The sequence below is a fragment of the Oncorhynchus kisutch genome, linkage group LG22 (genome assembly GCF_002021735.2).
Source record: "Oncorhynchus kisutch isolate 150728-3 linkage group LG22, Okis_V2, whole genome shotgun sequence".
NCBI lineage: Eukaryota > Metazoa > Chordata > Actinopteri > Salmoniformes > Salmonidae > Oncorhynchus > Oncorhynchus kisutch.
The window spans coordinates 31,292,383-31,311,739 of NC_034195.2; the positions used below are offsets into that span (position 1 = coordinate 31,292,383).

General features: G+C 40.8%; 1 protein-coding gene across 1 annotated transcript in view; it reads left to right on the plus strand.

Moving 5' to 3' along the window:
- Nucleotides 1-19,357, plus strand: part of LOC116356385 (cadherin-related family member 5-like) — a 32,103-nt gene that overhangs the window by 4,499 nt on the left and 8,247 nt on the right. The window contains exons 2-3 of the mRNA XM_031802158.1: nucleotides 8,216-8,421; nucleotides 17,780-17,869. Coding sequence (XP_031658018.1) covers nucleotides 8,337-8,421; nucleotides 17,780-17,869 — 175 coding nt within the window. The 5' untranslated portion in view covers nucleotides 8,216-8,336. The remainder of the gene's footprint in view (nucleotides 1-8,215; nucleotides 8,422-17,779; nucleotides 17,870-19,357) is intronic.

Here is a 19,357-nt window from a genome sequence, read left to right on the forward strand (position 1 = left end):
GCTGGTGAAGACAGTTATGCTGCTGAAGACAGTTGTGCTGGTGAAGACAGTTATGCTGGTGAAGACAGTTATGCTGGTGAAGACAGTTGTGCTGGTGAAGACAGTTATGCTGCTGAAGACAGTTGTGCTGATGAAGACAGTTGTGCTGATGAAGACAGTTGTGCTGGTGAAGACAGTTGTGCTGGTGAAGACAGTTATGCTGGTGAAGACAGTTGTGCTGGTGAAGACAGTTGTGCTGGTGAAGACAGTTGTGCTGGTGAAGACAGTTATGATGGTGAAGACAGTTGTGCTGCTGAAGACAGTTGTGCTGCTGAAGACAGTTGTGCTGCTGAAGACAGTTATGCTGATGAAGACAGTTATGCTGGTGAAGACAGTTGTGCTGGTGAAGACAGTTGTGCTGGTGAAGACAGTTATGCCTGGATCCACATGGGATCTAATATCTCCCAATTGATGTTGATTATCTGTTTTTGTCTGCTTGATTTACGACAGGGTGTTGTTAGATTTAACAGAAATGTAATGACTTCACGTTTTCATACTGTGTGTTTTTTTGTCCCTCCGATTGGACAGACTATTCCTATTAATGAAATATTCTGTATATAATGACAACAAATTATATAGCTTATTCACAATATGGTCTGGTAATGAAATAACATAACAAATGTATTATGTTTTCCATGCTATTTTAGACAATACAAGGGGATTGAAGAAGCCTACTTGAACTCGGAGCTCAGAAATGCAAGTACTGAAATAGGCCTACCTTGACAATCAGACATTTGCTCAATTTGGTACTTGAAAAGTTGTTGTAATTATTGTAACCAATTTATAGGTTCTCCTGCTCTCTTATAATTATCTGTGATTTCATTTTTGATCAGTTTTTGTCAGAGATGTGCCCACTTTAGTTTGTTTCCTGCTGCTTCAAATGAAGGTTGTTGCGCTACTCTGTTGCAGTGTCACGTTCTGACCATCGTTCGTATGTGTCTTCCTTGTTTTAATGTTGGTCAGGACGTGAGCTCGGTGGGCATTCTATGTTGTGTGTCTGGTTTGTCTATTTCTATGTTTGGCCTGATATGGTTCTCAATCAGAGGCAGGTGTTAGTCATTGTCTCTGATTGGGAACCATATTTAGGTAGCCTGTTTTGTGTTGGGTTTTGTGGGTGATTGTTCCTGTCTCTGTGTTTTGCTCCAGATAGGGCTGTTTTTGGTTTTCCACATTTATTGTTTTTGTAGTGTTTGTGTTTATCTTTTGTTATTAAACATGAATTAAAGAAACCACGCTGCATTTTGGTCCGCCTCTACTTCACCACAGGAATACCGTTACATGCAGTAAAACCACATGTGGTTATTATGAGGGAAACAACATCTAATGTTGGCTTCACCTTAGCTTTCCATACAAATCCCTACATAAAAAAAAAAACTGTTTTTGGTATGTGAACACCTGCTCATCGAACATCTCACTCCAAAATCATTGGCATTAATATAGAGTTGGACCCCCCTTTGCTGCTATAACAGTCTCCACTCTTTTGGGAAGGCTTTCCACTAGATGTTGGAACATTGCTGCAGGGACTTCAATTCAGCCACAAGAGCATAAGTGAGGTCGGGCACTGATTTTGGGCAAATAGGCCTGGCTCACAGTCGGGGTTCCAATTCATCCCAAAGGTGTTTGGTGGGGTTGAGGTCAGAGCTCTGTGCAGGCCAGTGAAGTTCTTCGACACCGATCTCTACAAACCATTTTTGTATGGATCTCGCTTTGTGCATGGGGGCATTGTCATGCTGAAACATAAAAGTGCCTTCCCCAAACTGTTGCCACAAATCTGGAAGCACAGAATCGTCTAAAAATGTCATTGTATGCTGTAGCATTATTATTTCCCTTCCCTGGAACTAAGGGGCCTAGCCCAAACCATGAAAATCAGCCCCACACCATTATTCCTCCTCCCCCAAACTTTACAGGTAGCTTGCTTCTGGCATTTACCAAACCCAGATTTGTCCGTTGGACTACCAGATAGTGAAGTGTGATTCATCACTCCAGAGAATGTGTTTCCACTGCTCCAGAATCCAATGGCTGCGCACTAACGCGTGCATGTTGATCCTGTACCCCCACACCAGACACGATCAGGACACACAAGTTGAAATATCAAAACAAACTCTGAACCAATAATATTAATTTGGGGACAGGTTGAAAAGCCTTACAAATGTATGGCAATTTAGCTAGCTAGCTTGCTGTTGCTAGCTAATTTGTCCTGGGATATAAACATTGGGTTGTTATTTTACCTGAAATGCACAAGGTCCTCTACTCCCACATTTAATCCACAGATAAAAACGGTAAACCAAATTCCTTTCTAGTCATCTCTCCTCCTTCCTCAGGCTTATTTTTTTTACTTCTTTGGACTTTATATGGCGGTTGGCAACCAACTTTACGCTGCATTACTGCAACCCATTCGAGTGTGGACATCAGTTCATCTTTCAATCACCCACGTGGGTAAATGCTTCTAAAAACCAATGAGGAGATGGGAGAGTCCGGACTTACAGCGCATTGAGCGTCACAAATAGAACCTAGCATTGAGCGTCACAAATAGAACCTATTTATATTTTAGCGCCTGGCCACGCAGACGGTCGCTGAAGCACGCAAGCAGTGTGGATGCAATGATTGAATAACATGTATGTATACATTTATTTTACAATGCTCGTGCACTTGTCAGCATGTAAGGCTTGTGTGTGGCTGCTCGGCCATGGAAACCCATTTCATGAAGCTCCCAAAAAACAGTTATTGTGCTGACATTGCTTGCAGAGGCAGTTTGGAACTCGCTAGTGAGTGCTGCAACCGAGGACAGACGATGTTTATGAGCTATGCACTTCAGCACTAACTCGCTCACGTTCTGTGAGCTTGTGGGGCCTACCACTTCATGGCTGAGCCGTTGTTGCTCCTACACGTTTCTCTTTACAATACCAGCAGTTATAGTTGACTGGGGCAGCTCTAGCAGGGCAGAAATTTGACAAACTGACTTGTTGGAAAGGTGGCATTCAATGACAGTGCCACGTTAAAAGTTACTGAGCTCTTCAGTAAGGCCATTCTACTGCCAATGTTTGTCTATGGAGATTGCATGGATGTGTTAAAAAAAAAAAAAAACAGCAAGCAATGCAGGTGTAGAATGCAGGTGTAGAAGGTGTGGCTAGGAAACACTCCCTAGAAAGGCCGGAACCTATGAAGAAACCTAGAGAGGAAACAGGTTATGAGGGGTGGCCAGTCCTCTTTTGGCTGTGCCGGGTGGAGATTATAACAGTACATGGCCAAGATGTTCAAATGTTCATAGATGACCAGCAGGGTCAGATAATAATACTCACAATGGTTGTAGAGGGTGCAACAGGTCAGCAACTCAGGAGTAAATGTCAGTTTTCATAGCCGATCATTCAGAGTATCTCTACCCCACCTGCTGCCTCTAGAGAGTTGAAAACAGCAACTCTGGGACACAGTAGCACATCCGATGAATAGGTCAGGGTTCTATAGCCGCAGGCAGAACAGTTGAAACTGGAGCAGCAGCACAACCAGGTGGACTGGGGACAGCAAGGAGTCATCAGGACAGATGGTCCTGAGGCAAGGCCCTAGGGCTCAGGTCCTCCGAGAGAAAGAGAGAGAGTCAGAGAGAGAGAGAGAGCATACTTAAATTCACACAGGACACCAGATAAGACAGGAGAAATTATCCAGATATAACAGACTTACCCTAGCCCCTAGACACATAAACTATTGCAGCATAAATACTGGAGGCTGAGACAGGAGGGGTCGGGAGACACTGTTGCCCCGTCCGACGATACCCACGAACAGAGCCAAACAGGCAGAATATAACCCCACCCTCTTTGCCAAAGCACAGCCTCCACATCACTAGAGGGATATCTTCAACCACCAACTTACTATCCTGAGACAAGGCCGAGTATAGCCCACAAACATCTCCCCCATGGCACGAACCCAAGGGGGGGCGCCAATCTGGAAAGGAAGATCATGTCAGTGACTCAAACCACTCAAGTGGCGCACCCCACCTAGGGACGGCATGGAAGAGCACCAGTAAGCCAGTGACTCAGCCCCCGTAATTGGGTTTGAGGCAGAGAATCCCAGTGGAGAGAGAGGAACTGGCCAGGCAGAGACAGCAAGAATGGTTCGTTGCTCCAGTGCCTTTCCGTTCATCTTCACACTCCTTGGCCAGACTACACTCAATCATAGGACCTACTGAAGAGATAAAGACTTAAAGGTCGAGACCGAGTCTGCATCTTTCACATGGATAGGCAGACCATTCCATAAAAATGGAGCTCTACAGGAGAAAGCCCTGCCTCCAGCTGTTTGCTTAGAAATTATAGGGACAGCAAGGAGGCCTGCATCTTGTGACCATAGCATACGTGAAGGTATGTATGGCAGGACCAAATCTGAAAGATAGGTGGAGCAAGCCCATGTAATGCTTTGTAGGTTAGCAGTAAAACCTTGAAATCAGCCCTAGCCTTAACATGAAGCCAGTGTAGAGAGGCTAGCACTGGAGTAATATGATCAAATTTTCTGGTTCTAGTCAAGATTCTAGCAGCCATGTTTAACACTAACTGAAGTTTATTTAGTGCTTTATCCGGGTAGCTGGAAAGTAGAGCATTGCAGTAGTCTAATCTAGAAGTGACAAAAGCATGGTTACATTTTTCTGCACTATTTTTGGACAGAAAGTTTCTGATTTTTGCAATGTTACATAGAGGGAAAACAGATGTCCTTGAAAGAGTCTTGATGTGTTCATCAAAAAAGAGATCAGGGTTCAGAGTAACGCCGAGGTCCTTCACAGTTTTATTTGAGAGGACTGTACAACCATCAAGATGAATTGTCAGATTCAACAGAAGATCTCTTTGTTTCTTGGGACCTAGAACTAGCATATCTGTTTTTTCAGATTTTAAAAGTAGAACATTTGCCGCCATCCACTTCCTTTTGTCTGAAACACAGGCTTCCAGGGAGGGCAATTTTGGGGCTTGACCATGTTTCATCAAATGTATGTCATCCGCATAGCAGTGAAAGTTAACATTGTGTGTCCGAATGACATCACCAAGAGGTCAAATATATAGTGAAAACAATAGTGGTCCTAAAACAGAGCCTTGAGGAACACCAAAATATACCGTTGATTTGTCAGAGGACAAACCACCTTTAGAGACAAACTGATATCTTTCCGACAGATAAGATCTAAACCAGGCCAGAGCTTGTCCTTGTAGACCAATTTGGGTTTCCAATCTCTCCAAAAGAATGTGGCAATCGATGGTATCAAGGTCTAGGAGGATAAGGACAGATGCAGAGCCATTAAAAGATAGTTTACCACCTTAACAAGTGCAGTCTCAGTGCTATCATGTGGTCTAAAATCAGAGTGTCAAGTGTTTCGTATACACAACAGCCTTTTCCCCAAAAAATTTTTGGGATGAATGGGAGATTCGATACTGGCCTATAGTTTTTTATATTTTCTGGGTCATGGTTTGCCTTTATCAGGATAGCCTTTATTACTGCCACTTTTAGTGAGTTTGTTACACATCCGGTGGATTGGGAGCTATTTATTATGTTCAACATAGGAGGGCGAAGCACAGGAAGCAGCTCTTTCAGTAGTTTAGTTTGAATAGGGTCCAGTATGCAGCTTGAAGATTTTAGGCCATGATTATTTTCATCAATGTGTCAAGAGATATCGTATTAAAACCTTGGGTGTCTCCCTTGAGCCTAGCTCCTGGCAGTGTTGTGCATACAGGACAACTGAGCTTTGGAGAAGTACACTGATTTAAAGAGGAGTCCGTAATTTGCATTCTAATGATCATCTTTTCGTCAAATAAGTTAATGAAGTGAAAGCGAATGCACCTTGGGAAAGCGAATGCTCTCTTGGCGAATGCTGCTTTTTAGTTAGCTTTGCGACAGTATCAAAAATACATTTGGGATTGTTCTTATTTTCCTCAATTAAGTTGGAAAAACAGGATGATCGAGCAACAGTGAGAGCTCTTCGGTACTGCATGGGACTGTCTTTCCAAGCTAGTTGGAAGACTTCCAGTTTGGTGTAGCGCCATTTCCGTTCCAATTTTCTGGAAGCTTGCTTCAGGGCTCGGGTATTTTCTGTATACCAGGGAGCTAGTTTCTTAAGACAAATAAGATGAAATAATATGTTATTCTTAATGACTAAATAAAAAGGTTTAGGGAAATACAGGCATTCACCACATCACTACAAGACAAACACCTCGACAAATCAAGCTTGATGGTCTTGTAAATATAAAAGCAAGGCTTGTTTTCATATCATAAAAAAGTTTGAAACGGTAGTGGAGTTGGATTAGTATGGTATGTGAAGAATCCAATACTTTAACTTGCATGCGGTACAAATCACATCATTTTGGGACCACCTACATTAAGAATATGAATTAGGCTGTTTGAGAAGGTAGCGACTCCCAAACCCGCATGCGGGAGCGTAATCATCGCCTGAAACGAATTAGCATAATGCAGCGGACATAAATATCCCAAAAAAATGTTCCTATTGATGAAAATCACAAATAAAGTATATTGAGACACAGCTTAGCCTTTTTTAATCACCCTGTCATCTCAGATTTTCAAAATATGCTTTACAGCCAACGCTAGACAAGCATTTGTGTAAGTTTATAATAGCCTAGCATAGCATTATGCCTTGCTAGCAGCAGGCAACCTTGTTACGGAAATCTGAAAAGCAATCAAATTAAATCGTTTACCTTTGAACTTCGGATGTTTTCACTCACGAGACTCCCAGGTAGATAGCCAAAGTTCATTTTTCCCCAAAATATTATATTTGTAGGTGAAACAGCTCCGTTTGTTCTTCATGTTTGGCTGAGAAATCGCCCGGAAATTGCGGTCACCACATGCGAAATATTTTCCAAATTAGCTCCATAATATCGACAGAAACATGGCAAACGTTGTTTAGAATCCATCCTCAAGGTGTTTTTCTAATATCTATTCGATAATATATCCGTCGGGACAATTCGTTTTTCTCTAGGACCGATTGGAGTAATGGCTACCTCTGTACTTACGGGAGAATCTCTCTCGGAGCCACCATGTGACCACTTACGCAATGTGCTTGCCTACGGCTATTCTTCAACAGAAATGCGTAAAACAACGCCACAATGCTGTAGGCACCTTGGGGAATACGTAGAAAGCATAAGCTCGTTGATGGTACATTCACAGCCAAATAGGGAGTCATTGGAACGCAGCGCTTTCAAAACCTGGGGCACTTCCGGATTGGATTATTCTCAGGCTTTTGCTTGCAATATCAGTTCTGTTTTACTCACAGACAATATCTTTACAGTTTTGGAAACGTTAGTGTTTTCTATCCAAAGCTGTCTTATTATATGCATATTCTAGCATCTTGTCCTGACAAAATATCCCGTTTAAAACGGGAACGTTTTTTTCCCAAAAATGACAATACTGCCCCTAGAGTTCCAAGAGTGACCTGCATACACTATTGTTTGAAGTACAATAGACCAACATAACTACTGTAGTCGGTCAAGGCTTTGTGCTGGAAAACCTTGGTAGAGCATGGGTGGAGTAGACATTGTGATGCTTGTGAATTTCCTTTCTTTTTCAGCTTAAGACCAATGCCTACTTCTCACTTAAAACATAGTTTTTTGTTTTTAATCAATTAACACTTTATTAAAGACCTTAACTTGGTAAGAGAAGCAGGACCAGGAATCCCAATTTGGCCAATGCTAATTTGTAAAGTAAAGCAAAGTAATCACACTAAAGAAAGTGTCATGTGAAAAAGTGAGGGACACGAAACAACAGACAACTAAGTAATGTCAATACAGAATGCTAGGTAGTTAGCCTAGCATTTGTCAGTCACGGAGACCACCATGACAAAACAGACAGCAATCTAGCCATAATTAACCTAGCATCCTTCAGTTGCAGCCATGTCAATACAGACATCTGGCTAGCCATAGTTAGCTAAGCATTGCTCATTGGCCAGTAAGTCAGACAGACAGCTAGTTGTAGCTATCATAACATTGTTCAATGACAGCTTGCATATGTCAATAAATACAGCACAGATAGCTAGCAATAGTTAGCCTAGCTTCACTCATTTAAGTTACACCCATGTCAATACAGACAGCTAGCTAGTCATAGATAGCTTAGCATTGCTCAGTGACAGTGGCAAAACTGTTTGGTTGTTTAACAACAAGATGGCTCTTATTTTACCACACTTCTCTTTCTCTTATTCCAGGTTAGGGGTGGTGGTGTGAGAGACTGGGACTGGGACTTGGAGCTGTGCTAAGGAAGGTCTGGTTCTAGATACAGTGCTAGGGGCTGGGACTGGAACCTGGTGTTTGGTTGAGGCTGTAGTGATGCAGCAGCAGAGGTCTTGTCTGTGGAGGTGGAGGGTCCTACTGTGGTCCACACTACTCCTCCTCATTCCCCTCAGTGCCACAGGTAAAACCCATCACCACAACCTTACTATTATCTAACCCTGACTGTCTACATCTAAAACCCATGTAAGGAGGCAGGATAGCATTCTGTTTAATTGTGTGTGCGTGTACGTGCGCATGCTCGTGCTTATACGCGTGTGCGCACGTGTGTTTATTTGTGTAACATCCCACATAAAAAAATACGATAGTATGCTATGGTCTAAATACTGTAGTATTACTATATTTACAGTATATACTCTAGTATTCACTGTAGTGTTTTTGTGGACTTTACTATAGTGTTCAAGGTAATATTTACTGTAGTGCTTTTGCAGAGATGACTGTAGTATTCACTATAGTGGTTTTGCGAACATGACTGTAGTATACTATAGTATTCACTGTAGTGTTTTTGCGGACATGACTGTATGTGACAATCAGGGTTGGGGAGTAACTGAGTGGCTCTGTGGTCTGAGGCGTCACTACAGACCCTGGTTCGATCCCGGGCTGTATCACAACCGGTCGTGATTCGGAGTCCCACATGGTTGAGTACAATTGACCCAGTGTCATCCGGGTTAGGGGAGGGTTTGGCTAGGGTAGGCGGTTACTGTTACATGTGAGGGATTACAAAAAAATGGTAACTGTGTTACGTTACCAGCAAAAATACTGTAATCAGATTACAGTTACTTTTGAAAAACTAGATGATTACTTTGAGGATTACTTTTAAATTCAGAAAGGACTTCTCTGTTTTCTTAATGACATTCAAATCAGCATTGAAAAAAGGCACAAGTTTAAGTTTTTTCCACCTGAGCGAGGTAAGGATGACAGCAGTGGTGTAGTCTACGGCGACACGGATATCACTTATTATTGAGATCTACAAATCAAATCAATTCAAAATGTATTTGTCACATGCCCCAAATACAACAGGTGTAGGTAGACCTTACCATGAAGTACTTACTTACAAGCCCTTAACCAACAACGCAGTTCAAGAAATAGAGAAGACAATAATTACAAAATAAACTAAAGTCAATAAATAAAATGTAAAATTAACACAAGAAAATGACATAAAAATAACGAGGCTATTTACAGGGGGTACCGGTACCAAGTCAACATGCAGGGTTACAGATTAGTCGAGGTCATTTGTAAAGTGACTATGCATAGATAATAAACAGCGAGTAGCAGCAGTGTTTAAACAAAGGGGAAGGGGGTGGTCAATGTAAATCAAATTAAATCAAATGTTATTGGTAACATACACATGGTTGCAGATGTTATTGCGAGTGTAGCGAACTGCTTGTGCTTCTAGTTCTGACAGTGCAGCAAAATCTAACAAATAATATTTAACCATTATAACAGCAATGACAGAGCGGCATAGGCTAAGATGCAATAGATAGTATAAATACAGTGTATACATATGAGATGAGTAATGCAAGATATGTAAACATTATTAAAGTGTCATTATTAAAGTAACTAGTGTTCCATTTATTAAAGTGGCCAGTGATTTCACGTCTGAATGCAGGCAGCAGCCTTTCTGTGCTAGTGATGGCTTTTTAACAGTCCGATGGCCTTGAAATAGAAGCTGTTTTTCAGTTTCCCGGTCCCAGCTTTGATGCACCTGTACTGACCTCACCTTCTGGATGGCAGCGGGGTGAACAGGCAGTGGCCCAGGTGGTTGTTGTCCTTGAGGATCTTTTTGGCCTTCCTGTGACATCGGGTGCTGTAGGTGTCCTGGATGGCAGGTAGTCCTGAAGGTGTTGTCGTGCCCTCTTCACAACATTCTTGGTGTGTTTGGACCATGATAGTTCGTTGGTGATGTGGCCACCAAAAACTTGAAACTCTTGACCCGCTCCACTACAGCTCCGTCGATGTTAATGGGGGCATGTTGATGCGAATCATTCTGCTGCTCTCTCATTTATCTATTCACAAATCTAAATGTGTATTTGTTCCCAATAATGGTTGAAATCAAGAAGTTTAAGCTGCCTATCAATCATTGTTTTTGAAACCAGTGAACAGCCAGTGAAAAATGCGCTCTGGCAACAGCTGCATAGTGCGGATCCTAGCCTATGGAATAACAGTGGGACTTTTAGTGGTCAATCTAATTCATACTGATAAAAAATATATATACCCATGTGCCTAATGGACACATGCTCAAACTTGCAGACTTTTGATAGACTGAAATGGGCAATATGTAGTTGCTACATCCATTTCTGGAGTTATAAATTATATATATTTATATATGTACATATATATACAGTACCAGTCAAAAGTTTGGGCTCTCGTGGAATGTGACAGTTGAACTAAGCTCATGGGGCATTTATAAGTGTAAAGACTGTTTGAGGTGGAAGAAGGAGAGGACCAAGGTGCAGCGTTGTAAGTGTTCATGATCTTTTAATTACACTGAACACTAGAACAAAAATAACAAAAACGGAACAAATGAAATAGTCCTGTCTGGTACAGAGACAGAGACAGAGACAGAAAACACATAGAAATACAAACATAGAACAAAACATAGCATACCCACCCACATCACACCCTTACCAAACTAAAAATAGAAACATACAAAGCAATCTACGGTCAGGGCGTGCGGACTCCGGCCGCAAAACCTAAACCCATTGGGGAGGGTCTGGGTGGGCATCTGTCTGCGGCTCTGGCTCTGGCTCTGGCACTCCAACATAGTCTTGGCCCACTTAAGTGGCGCCTTTGGAGTGGCGACCCTCGCCGCCGACCTCGGGCGGGACACCCTTGCAGCGAGCCCCGAATAGACGGGCGACTCCGGCAGCGCCGGCGTGAAGGCGACTCCGGCAGTGCCTCGTGCTTATCGTGGAGAGAGGTTGACCGGGCAGGCACTGTGCTATGCGGTGAGGTGCACGATGTCCCCAGTGCGCAAGCATAGCCAGGTGCGCTACATCGCAGCTCCTCGTATTGCCCACTCTAGAGTAACCAAAAAAGTGTTAAACAAATCCAAATCTATTTTATATTTGAGATTCTTCAAAGTAGCCACCCTTTGCCTTGATGACAGCTTTGCACACTCTCAACCAGCTTCATGAGCTAGTCACCTGGAATGCATTTCAATTAAGAAGGAAAGAAATTCCACAAATGAACTTTTAACAAGGCACACCTGTTAACCTCTCTGGGATATGTGTCCCACCTGGCCAAAAGCCAGAGCGCCAAATTCAAATAAATTACTATAAAAATCTAACTTTCATGAAATCACACATGTAAGGTACCAAATTAAAGCTACACGTGTTGTGAATCCAGCCAACATGTCAGATTACAAAAAGGCTTTTCGGCAAAAGCAAACAATGCTATTACCTGAGGATAGCACCTCCGTAAACATAGAGAGAAACCATAATTCAACCCTGCAGGCGCGACACAAAACGCAAAAATAAAAATATAATTCATGCCTTACCTTTGACGAGCTTCTTTTGTTGGCACTCCAATATGTCCCATAAACATCACAAATGATCCTTTTGTTAGATTAATTCCGTCCATATATATCCAAAATGTCCATTTATTTGGCGCGTTTGATCCAGAAAAACACCGGTTCCAACTTGCGCAACGTGACTGCAAAATATCTCAAAAGTTACCTGTAAACTTTGCCAAAACATTTCAAACTACTTTTGTAGGTATTTTTTAAAGTAAATAATCAATCAAATTGAAGAATGAAGGATGATTGAAGGATGATCTGTGTTCAATACAGGAAGAAAACAAACTGACGCTACTTTTCTGGTCACGCGCCTCTAACAAACAGTACACTTGAAGTGATCCTCGTTTTGAACAGGGCTACTTCTTCATTACACAAAGGAAAAAGCTCAACCAATTTCTAAAGACTCATGACATCCAGTGGAAGCGGTAGGAACGGCAAGAATGTCCCTTAGAAATCTGGATTCCCAATGAAAGCTCATTGATAAGAGAGTGACCTCAAAAATAACAATCTGAATGGTTTTTCCTCTGGGTTTCTCCTGCTACATAAATTCTGTTATACTCACAGACATGATTCAAATAGTTTTAGAAACTTCAGAGTGTTTTCTATCCAAATCTACTAATAATATGCATATCTTATCTTCTGGGGATGAGTAACAGGCAGTTGAATTTGGGAATGCATTTCATCCGGACGTGAAAATACTGCCCCCTGTCACCAATAAGTTAATGCATTTGAGCCAATCAGTTGTGTTAGGGGTGGTATACTGAAGATAGCCCTATTTGTCACGGATGCCTCCGGAACTGTCATTACGCACACCTGGTCCCTATTCCCATTTGATTAGTAATTGTATAAGTGTGCCCTTTGTTCACCATTGTCCTGTTGATTATTGTTACAATGTCCATTGGTTCGTGTGAGTACCTGTGCTATGTTGTTTTAGCTTTCATGCTTTCGTATATTGTGTAGATGATTACGGGTCTCGTCCCGTGTGATAATCATTGTGCGACTTTGTATTTATTCGAGGTACTCCTCACTCTTTTGTTTGGGTTTCTACCCTGTATTTTGTATACGTGTTTGTTTGGTCTTCATCCCCGTGCCTTTACACGGCACGCTGTAATTTGGGAAATAAAAACTCCTATTACGCATTCCTGTGCCTGTCTCCCGATCCTTCATACCGACGTGACACTATTTGGTAAAAGACCAAGTCCATATTATGGCAAGAACAGCTCAAATCAGCAAAGAGAAACGACAGTCCATCATTACTTTAAGACAGGAAGGTCAGTCAATCCGGAAAATGTCAATAACTTTATAAGTTTATTCAAGTGCAGTCGCAAAAACCATCAAGCGCTATGATGAAACTGGCTGCAGAGGTTTATTAGAGTTACCAGCTTCAGATTGCTGCCCAAATAAATGCTTCACCGAGTTCAAGTAACAGACACATCTCAACATCAACTGCTCAGAGAAGACTGTGAGAATCCAGCCTTCATGGTCGAATTGCTGCAAAGAAACCACTACTAAAGTACACCAATAATAAGAAGAGACTTGCAAGAAACACGAGCAATGGACATCAGACCGGTGGAAATCTGTCCTTTGGTCTGATGAGTCCAAATTTGAGCTTTTTGGTTCCAACCTCTGTGTCTTTGTGAGACGCAGAGTAGGTGAACGGATGATCTCTGCATGTGTGGTTCCCACCGTGAAGCATGGAGGAGGGATGGTGTGGGGGTGCTTTGCTGGTGACACTGTCTGTGATTTATTTAAAATTCAAGGCACACTTAACCAGAATGGCTACCGCAGCGATACGGCATCCCATTTTGTTTGCACTTAGTGGGACTATAATTTGTTTTTCAACAGGACAATGACACAAAACACACCTCCAGGCTGTGTAAGGGCTATTTGACCAAGAAGGAGAGTGATGGTGTGCTGCATCAGATGACCTGGCCTCCACAATCACCTGACCTCAACCACATCGAGATGGTTTGGGATGAGTTGGACCTCAGAGTGAAGAAAAAGCAGCCAACAAGTGCTCAGAATAGGTGGGAACGCCTTCAAGACTGTTGGAAAATAATTCCTCATGAAGCTGTTTGAGAGAATGCCAAGAGTGTGCAAAGCTGTCATCAAGGCAAAGGGTGGCTACTTTGAAGAATCTAAAATCTATTTTGATTTGTTTAATACTCTTTTGATTACAACATGATTCCACATGTGTTATTTCATAGTTTTGATGTCTTCACTATTATTCCACAATGTAGAAATGTAGAAAAACCCTTGAATGAGTAGGTGTTTCCAAGCTTTTGACTGGTACTGAATATATACTGTATATCCCCTGATTCTTGAAGAATATGACTTATGAATGCCTCATAAGCTTAGTTCAACTGTCACCACTAGAACCCAAAATATAAGCTTGTTTTCCTCCAATGTTTGTAAACATTGTAAATGTAAACAAACACTGTATAGCCTCATAACATGGTTAAAACAATCATGCTGATATCATGGATATCCTTGCTTTCATAGCTCTGTCTATTAATCTCAGAGTGGTTACATTTCTCCATGCCTTTCCCTCAGCTCTTTACCAAAACAGAGGCGGGGCGACCGTTTTGTTTTTGTTGCATATTATGAAGATATCAATGTGTCACCAACAAAAAGGTGAACAATAGGCCAATAGCAATTGCAGCATATATGGCATTCATTTTTCACATGTAAATAGCACTTTTCAGTAGTGCTCAAAGCATGCCATTCCATGAGCACATCATTTATTTTTCAACTTGAATCAATGAGCCCAATCAATCCTCCATGATAAGTAAAAAACAGAGTAGGGCTGGCTAATAAGTCCTTGGTTTTGGGGTTAGGATCAGATAAAACAATTTGGCTCATATATATTTCCATATTTCCAAGTCCTATTCTTTAAGATCAAGGGGTATAACATTTATGGGAATGACTGGAATTCTGATAGACTTTGGTTTTCAATGTAAAGATATCATTTAATCATTTAATTTTATGTATTAGAAAACGATGGGTTAGAGGCCTACATAACCAACCCATAAAGTCACATTTAACATCCATATATGGCCAGCTATGTAAACTTTAATATTGATTTATATGCAATAGATTTTGTTCAATTGGTAATATACATTTTTGTCTTCTTTTAATGTATCTTAAGAGGAAAGTCATCTAAAAGTAACAGAATGTAATCAGATTATTTTACTGAGTTTGGGTAATCTTAAAGTTCCGTTACTGATTACAATTCGGACAGGTACCTAGTAACTGTAACGGATTACATTTCGAAAGTAACCTACCCAAACCTGGTGACAACATATTTTTGTATACTATTGTGTTTACTGTGGTGTTTTTGCGGACATGACTGTAGTATACTACAGTATTCTCTGTAGTGTTTTTGCAGATACGACTCTAGTATACTGTAGTATCACTGTTGTGTTTTTGCAGACCGTACATCAGTATTCACTGTACTGTTTTTGCAGACATGACTCTAGTATACTATATTATTCACTGTTGTGTTTTTGAGGACATGGCTATAGTATACTATAGTATTCACTGTAGTGTTTTTGCTGACTTTACTGTAGTCTTCACTGTTGTGTTTTTGAGGACATGGCTATAGTATACTATAGTATTCACTGTTGTGTTTTTGCAGACTTCTCTGTATTAGTCAACATAGTGTTTTGCACCCTCGACTGTAGTATATTGTAGTAACATCTGCTGACTAGGGTTAGCTAAAATGGCACAACTACCAGACTATGCCAGTTACTGTTTAACGAGAGGAACAACTGAATCAGAACATAAGACACACAGGTTCGTGACAGGCCACCTATTGAGTTGGGTCAGTTCTGAGCAATGCAACGGACCAGACAATACCTTTCAAAAATATATACATTTTTATTACAATTGTAACATTAACATTAATAACATTACATTTTTATAACAATTGTACCATTAAATGTTAGATGCAGGTTCTAGGCCGATTAAAGGGAAACAGTACACAGATATAAAGAACAAGATCAGTTTATTAAAGTTATAGGATTAGGTTTGCTTGTTTGACACAGATAAACAACACAAACAATTATAAATATGTGTTTCCCTGGCAACCTTATTAGGGGAGGACATGCAGTACATATAAAATCACCACAACATACAGTAAGCACTACACGATCGAGGGATACTACAGTGTGTAGTATAGTATTCTCCAGTACACAAAAACATTATAAAGCAAGCACTACACAATCAAGGTATACTACAGCATGGAGTATAGGATTCTACAATATACTAAAGTTTACTACAGAATTATATAGTACAGTTGAAGTCGGAAGGTTACATACACTTATGTTCGAGTCATTAAAACTCGTTTTTCAACCACTCCACAAATTTCTGGTTAACAAACTATAGGTTTGGCAAGTCAGTTAGGACATCTACTTTGTGCATGACACAAGTGATTTTTCCAACAGTTGTTTACAGACAGATGATTTCACTTATAATTCACTGTATCACAATTCCAGTGGGTCAGAAGTTTACACACACTTAGTTGACTGTGCCTTTAAACAGCTAGGAAAATTCCAGAAAATTATGCCATGGCTTTAGAAGCTTCTGAGGCTAATTGACATAATTTGAGTCAATTGGAGGTGTGCCTGTGGATGCCTTCAAACCCAGTGCCTCTTTGCTTGACATCATGGGAAAATCAAAAGAAATCAGCCAAGACCCCAGAGAAACAAATGGTAGACCTCCACAAGTCTGGTTCATCCTTGGGAGCAATTTCCAAACGCCTGAAGGTACCACGTTTATCTGTACGAACAATAGTATGCAAGTATCATACCGCTCAGGAAGGAGACGCATTCTGTCTCCTAGAGATGAACGTACTTTGGTGCGAAAAGTGCAAATCAATCACAGAACAACAGCAAAAGACCTTGTGAAGATGCTGGAGGAAACAAGTACAAAAGTATCTATATCCACAGTAAAACGAGTCCTATATCGACATATCCTGAAAGGCCGCTCAGCATGGAAGAAGCCACTGCTCCAAAACCGCTATAAAAAACTTTTTGGAGAAATGTCCTCTTGTCTGAAGAAATAAAAATAGAACTGTTTGGCCATAATGACCATGTTTGGAGGAAAAAGAGATGCTTGCAAGCCAAGGAAACACTATCCCATCCCAACCGTGAAGCACAGGGGTGGCAGCATCATGTTGTGGGGGTGCTTTGCTGCAGGATGGACTGGTACACTTCACAAAATAGATGTCATCATGAGCAAGGGAAAGTATGTGGATATATTGAAACAACATCTCAAGATATCAGTCAGGAAGTTAAAGCTTGGTCAAAAATGGGTCTTCCAAATGGACAATCACCCCAAGCATTCTTCCAAAGTTGTGGCAAAATGTCTTAAGGATAACAAAGTCAAGGTATTGGAGTGGCCATCACAAAGCCCTGACCTCAATTCTATAGAAAATTTGTGGGCAGAACTGAAAAAGCGTGTGCGAGCAAGGAGGCCTACAAACCTGACTCAGTTACACCAGCTCTGTCAGGAGGAATGGGCCAAAATTCACCCAATGTATTGTGGGAAGCTTGTGGAAGGCTACCGGAAATGTTTGACTCAAGTTAAACAATTTAAAGGCAATGCTACCAAATACAAATTGAGTGTATGTAAACATCTGACCCACTGGGAATGTGATGAAAGAAATTTAAAAAACTTAAATAAATAATTCTCTCTACTATTATTCTGACATTTCACATTCTTAAAATAAAGTGGTGATCCTAACTGACCTAAGACAGGGAATATTTACTAGGATTAAATGTCAGGAAAAACTGAGATTAAATGTATTTGGCTAAGGTGTATGTAAACTTTCGACTTTTGTAATTTGTAGTATTTTGTTGATGTCGGCTGGCATGCCAGCAGCAAGTGTTCCATGTCGTAATTAATTAAAGGCAGAGTTTCCAATTAAGCTGTGTATAGAGGTTGACTGTTTTGGTTTGTTCAGGGCATCTCTTTACCATTGTAGAAGATGGCGTGTCTTTGGAGGATGGGAGTGGTGACCCTGGTTTAGACCAAACTGTGAGAGGAGAAAATTGTAAGTACCGGCATATGTTTATGGCAAATGCACCCATCGTTCCGCTAAGCTTCTCCCTTGCTGTAGATCTGTGTGTCATTATTGCTTTTCCAGAATGTCTCTTTTTATTGATTTTAAATCTATGATGTGAAATAACCTATAAATACCTATACGATGTGTTTGTTGTCAGTAGAAATTGTGTTCCTTATTGTTCCTGTGTGGCTTATTCCTAAAAGGTTCAACAAGTCAAAAATCTTCTCTGGCTGCACATCTGACTGGCTGATTTACTGCAAATTAAGAAATTATGTGACTAAACTCAACAAAAAGAAGAATAAACTGTATTATGAAGCCAAGATCAATTATATACTTGAAATTAAATTATGGGCAGAAAGACTAATTAAACTCCATCTTTAATCGAATCAGATGGCTTATTCATCACAAAACCATAAGATGTTGCCAATTATTTTAATAATTGAATAAAAGAAAAGCATTGTAAGTTTTGAATTTTGTAAAGTTATTGAGGGAGAGGTGAAAAAAATCAATATCGATCAATAATGACAAACCTCCTGGCATTGACAACTTAGATGGAAAGCTAATGAGGATGGTAGCTGAGTCTATAGACACTTTTATCTGTCCTACTGTATCTTTAATCTGAGACTAGAGGACAGTCTTTGTTCTCAGGCCTGGAGGGAAGCCAAAGTCATTCCTCTACTCAAGAGTGGTAAAGCGGCATTTACTGGTTCTAACAGCAGACCTATCAGCTTGCTGCCAGCTCTCATCAAACTGTTGGGAAAATTTGTGTTTGATCAAATACAATGCTATTTCTATGTAAACAAATTAACAACAGACTTTCAGCATGCTTATCGAGAAGAGCACTCAACATGTACTGCACAAATGATGATTGGTTGAAATAAATTGATAATAAGGAGATTGTGGGAGCCTTTGATATTATTGACCATAACCTGTTGTTGAGAAAACGTATGTGTTATGGCTTTTCAACCTCTTACCACTAGGCAGGTAGCCTAGTGGTTGGAGTTTTGGGCCAGTAACCAAAAGGTTTCTGGATTGAATCCCCGAGCTGACAAGGTAAAGATCTGTCATTCTGCCCCTGAACAAGGCAGTTAACCCACTGTTCCCTGGTAGGATGTCATTGTAAATAAGAATTTGTTCTTAACTGACTTGCCTAGTTAAATAAAGGTTAAATGAAAAACCTCTGCCATATTGTGGATTCAGAGCTATCTAGCTACTAGAACTCAGAGGGTTTTCTTTAATGGAAGCTTATCTAATATCAAATATGTAAAGTGCGGTGTACCGTAGGGCAGCTCTCTAGGCCCTCATATTTTATATTTTTACCAATGACCTGCCACTGGCATTAAACAAAACATGTGTGTCCATGTATGTTGATGATTCAACCATATATACCGCATCAGTAACCACAGCTAATGAAGTCACTGAAACACTTAACCAAGTGCTACAGTCAGTTTTGGAATGGATTGCCAGTAATGGTTC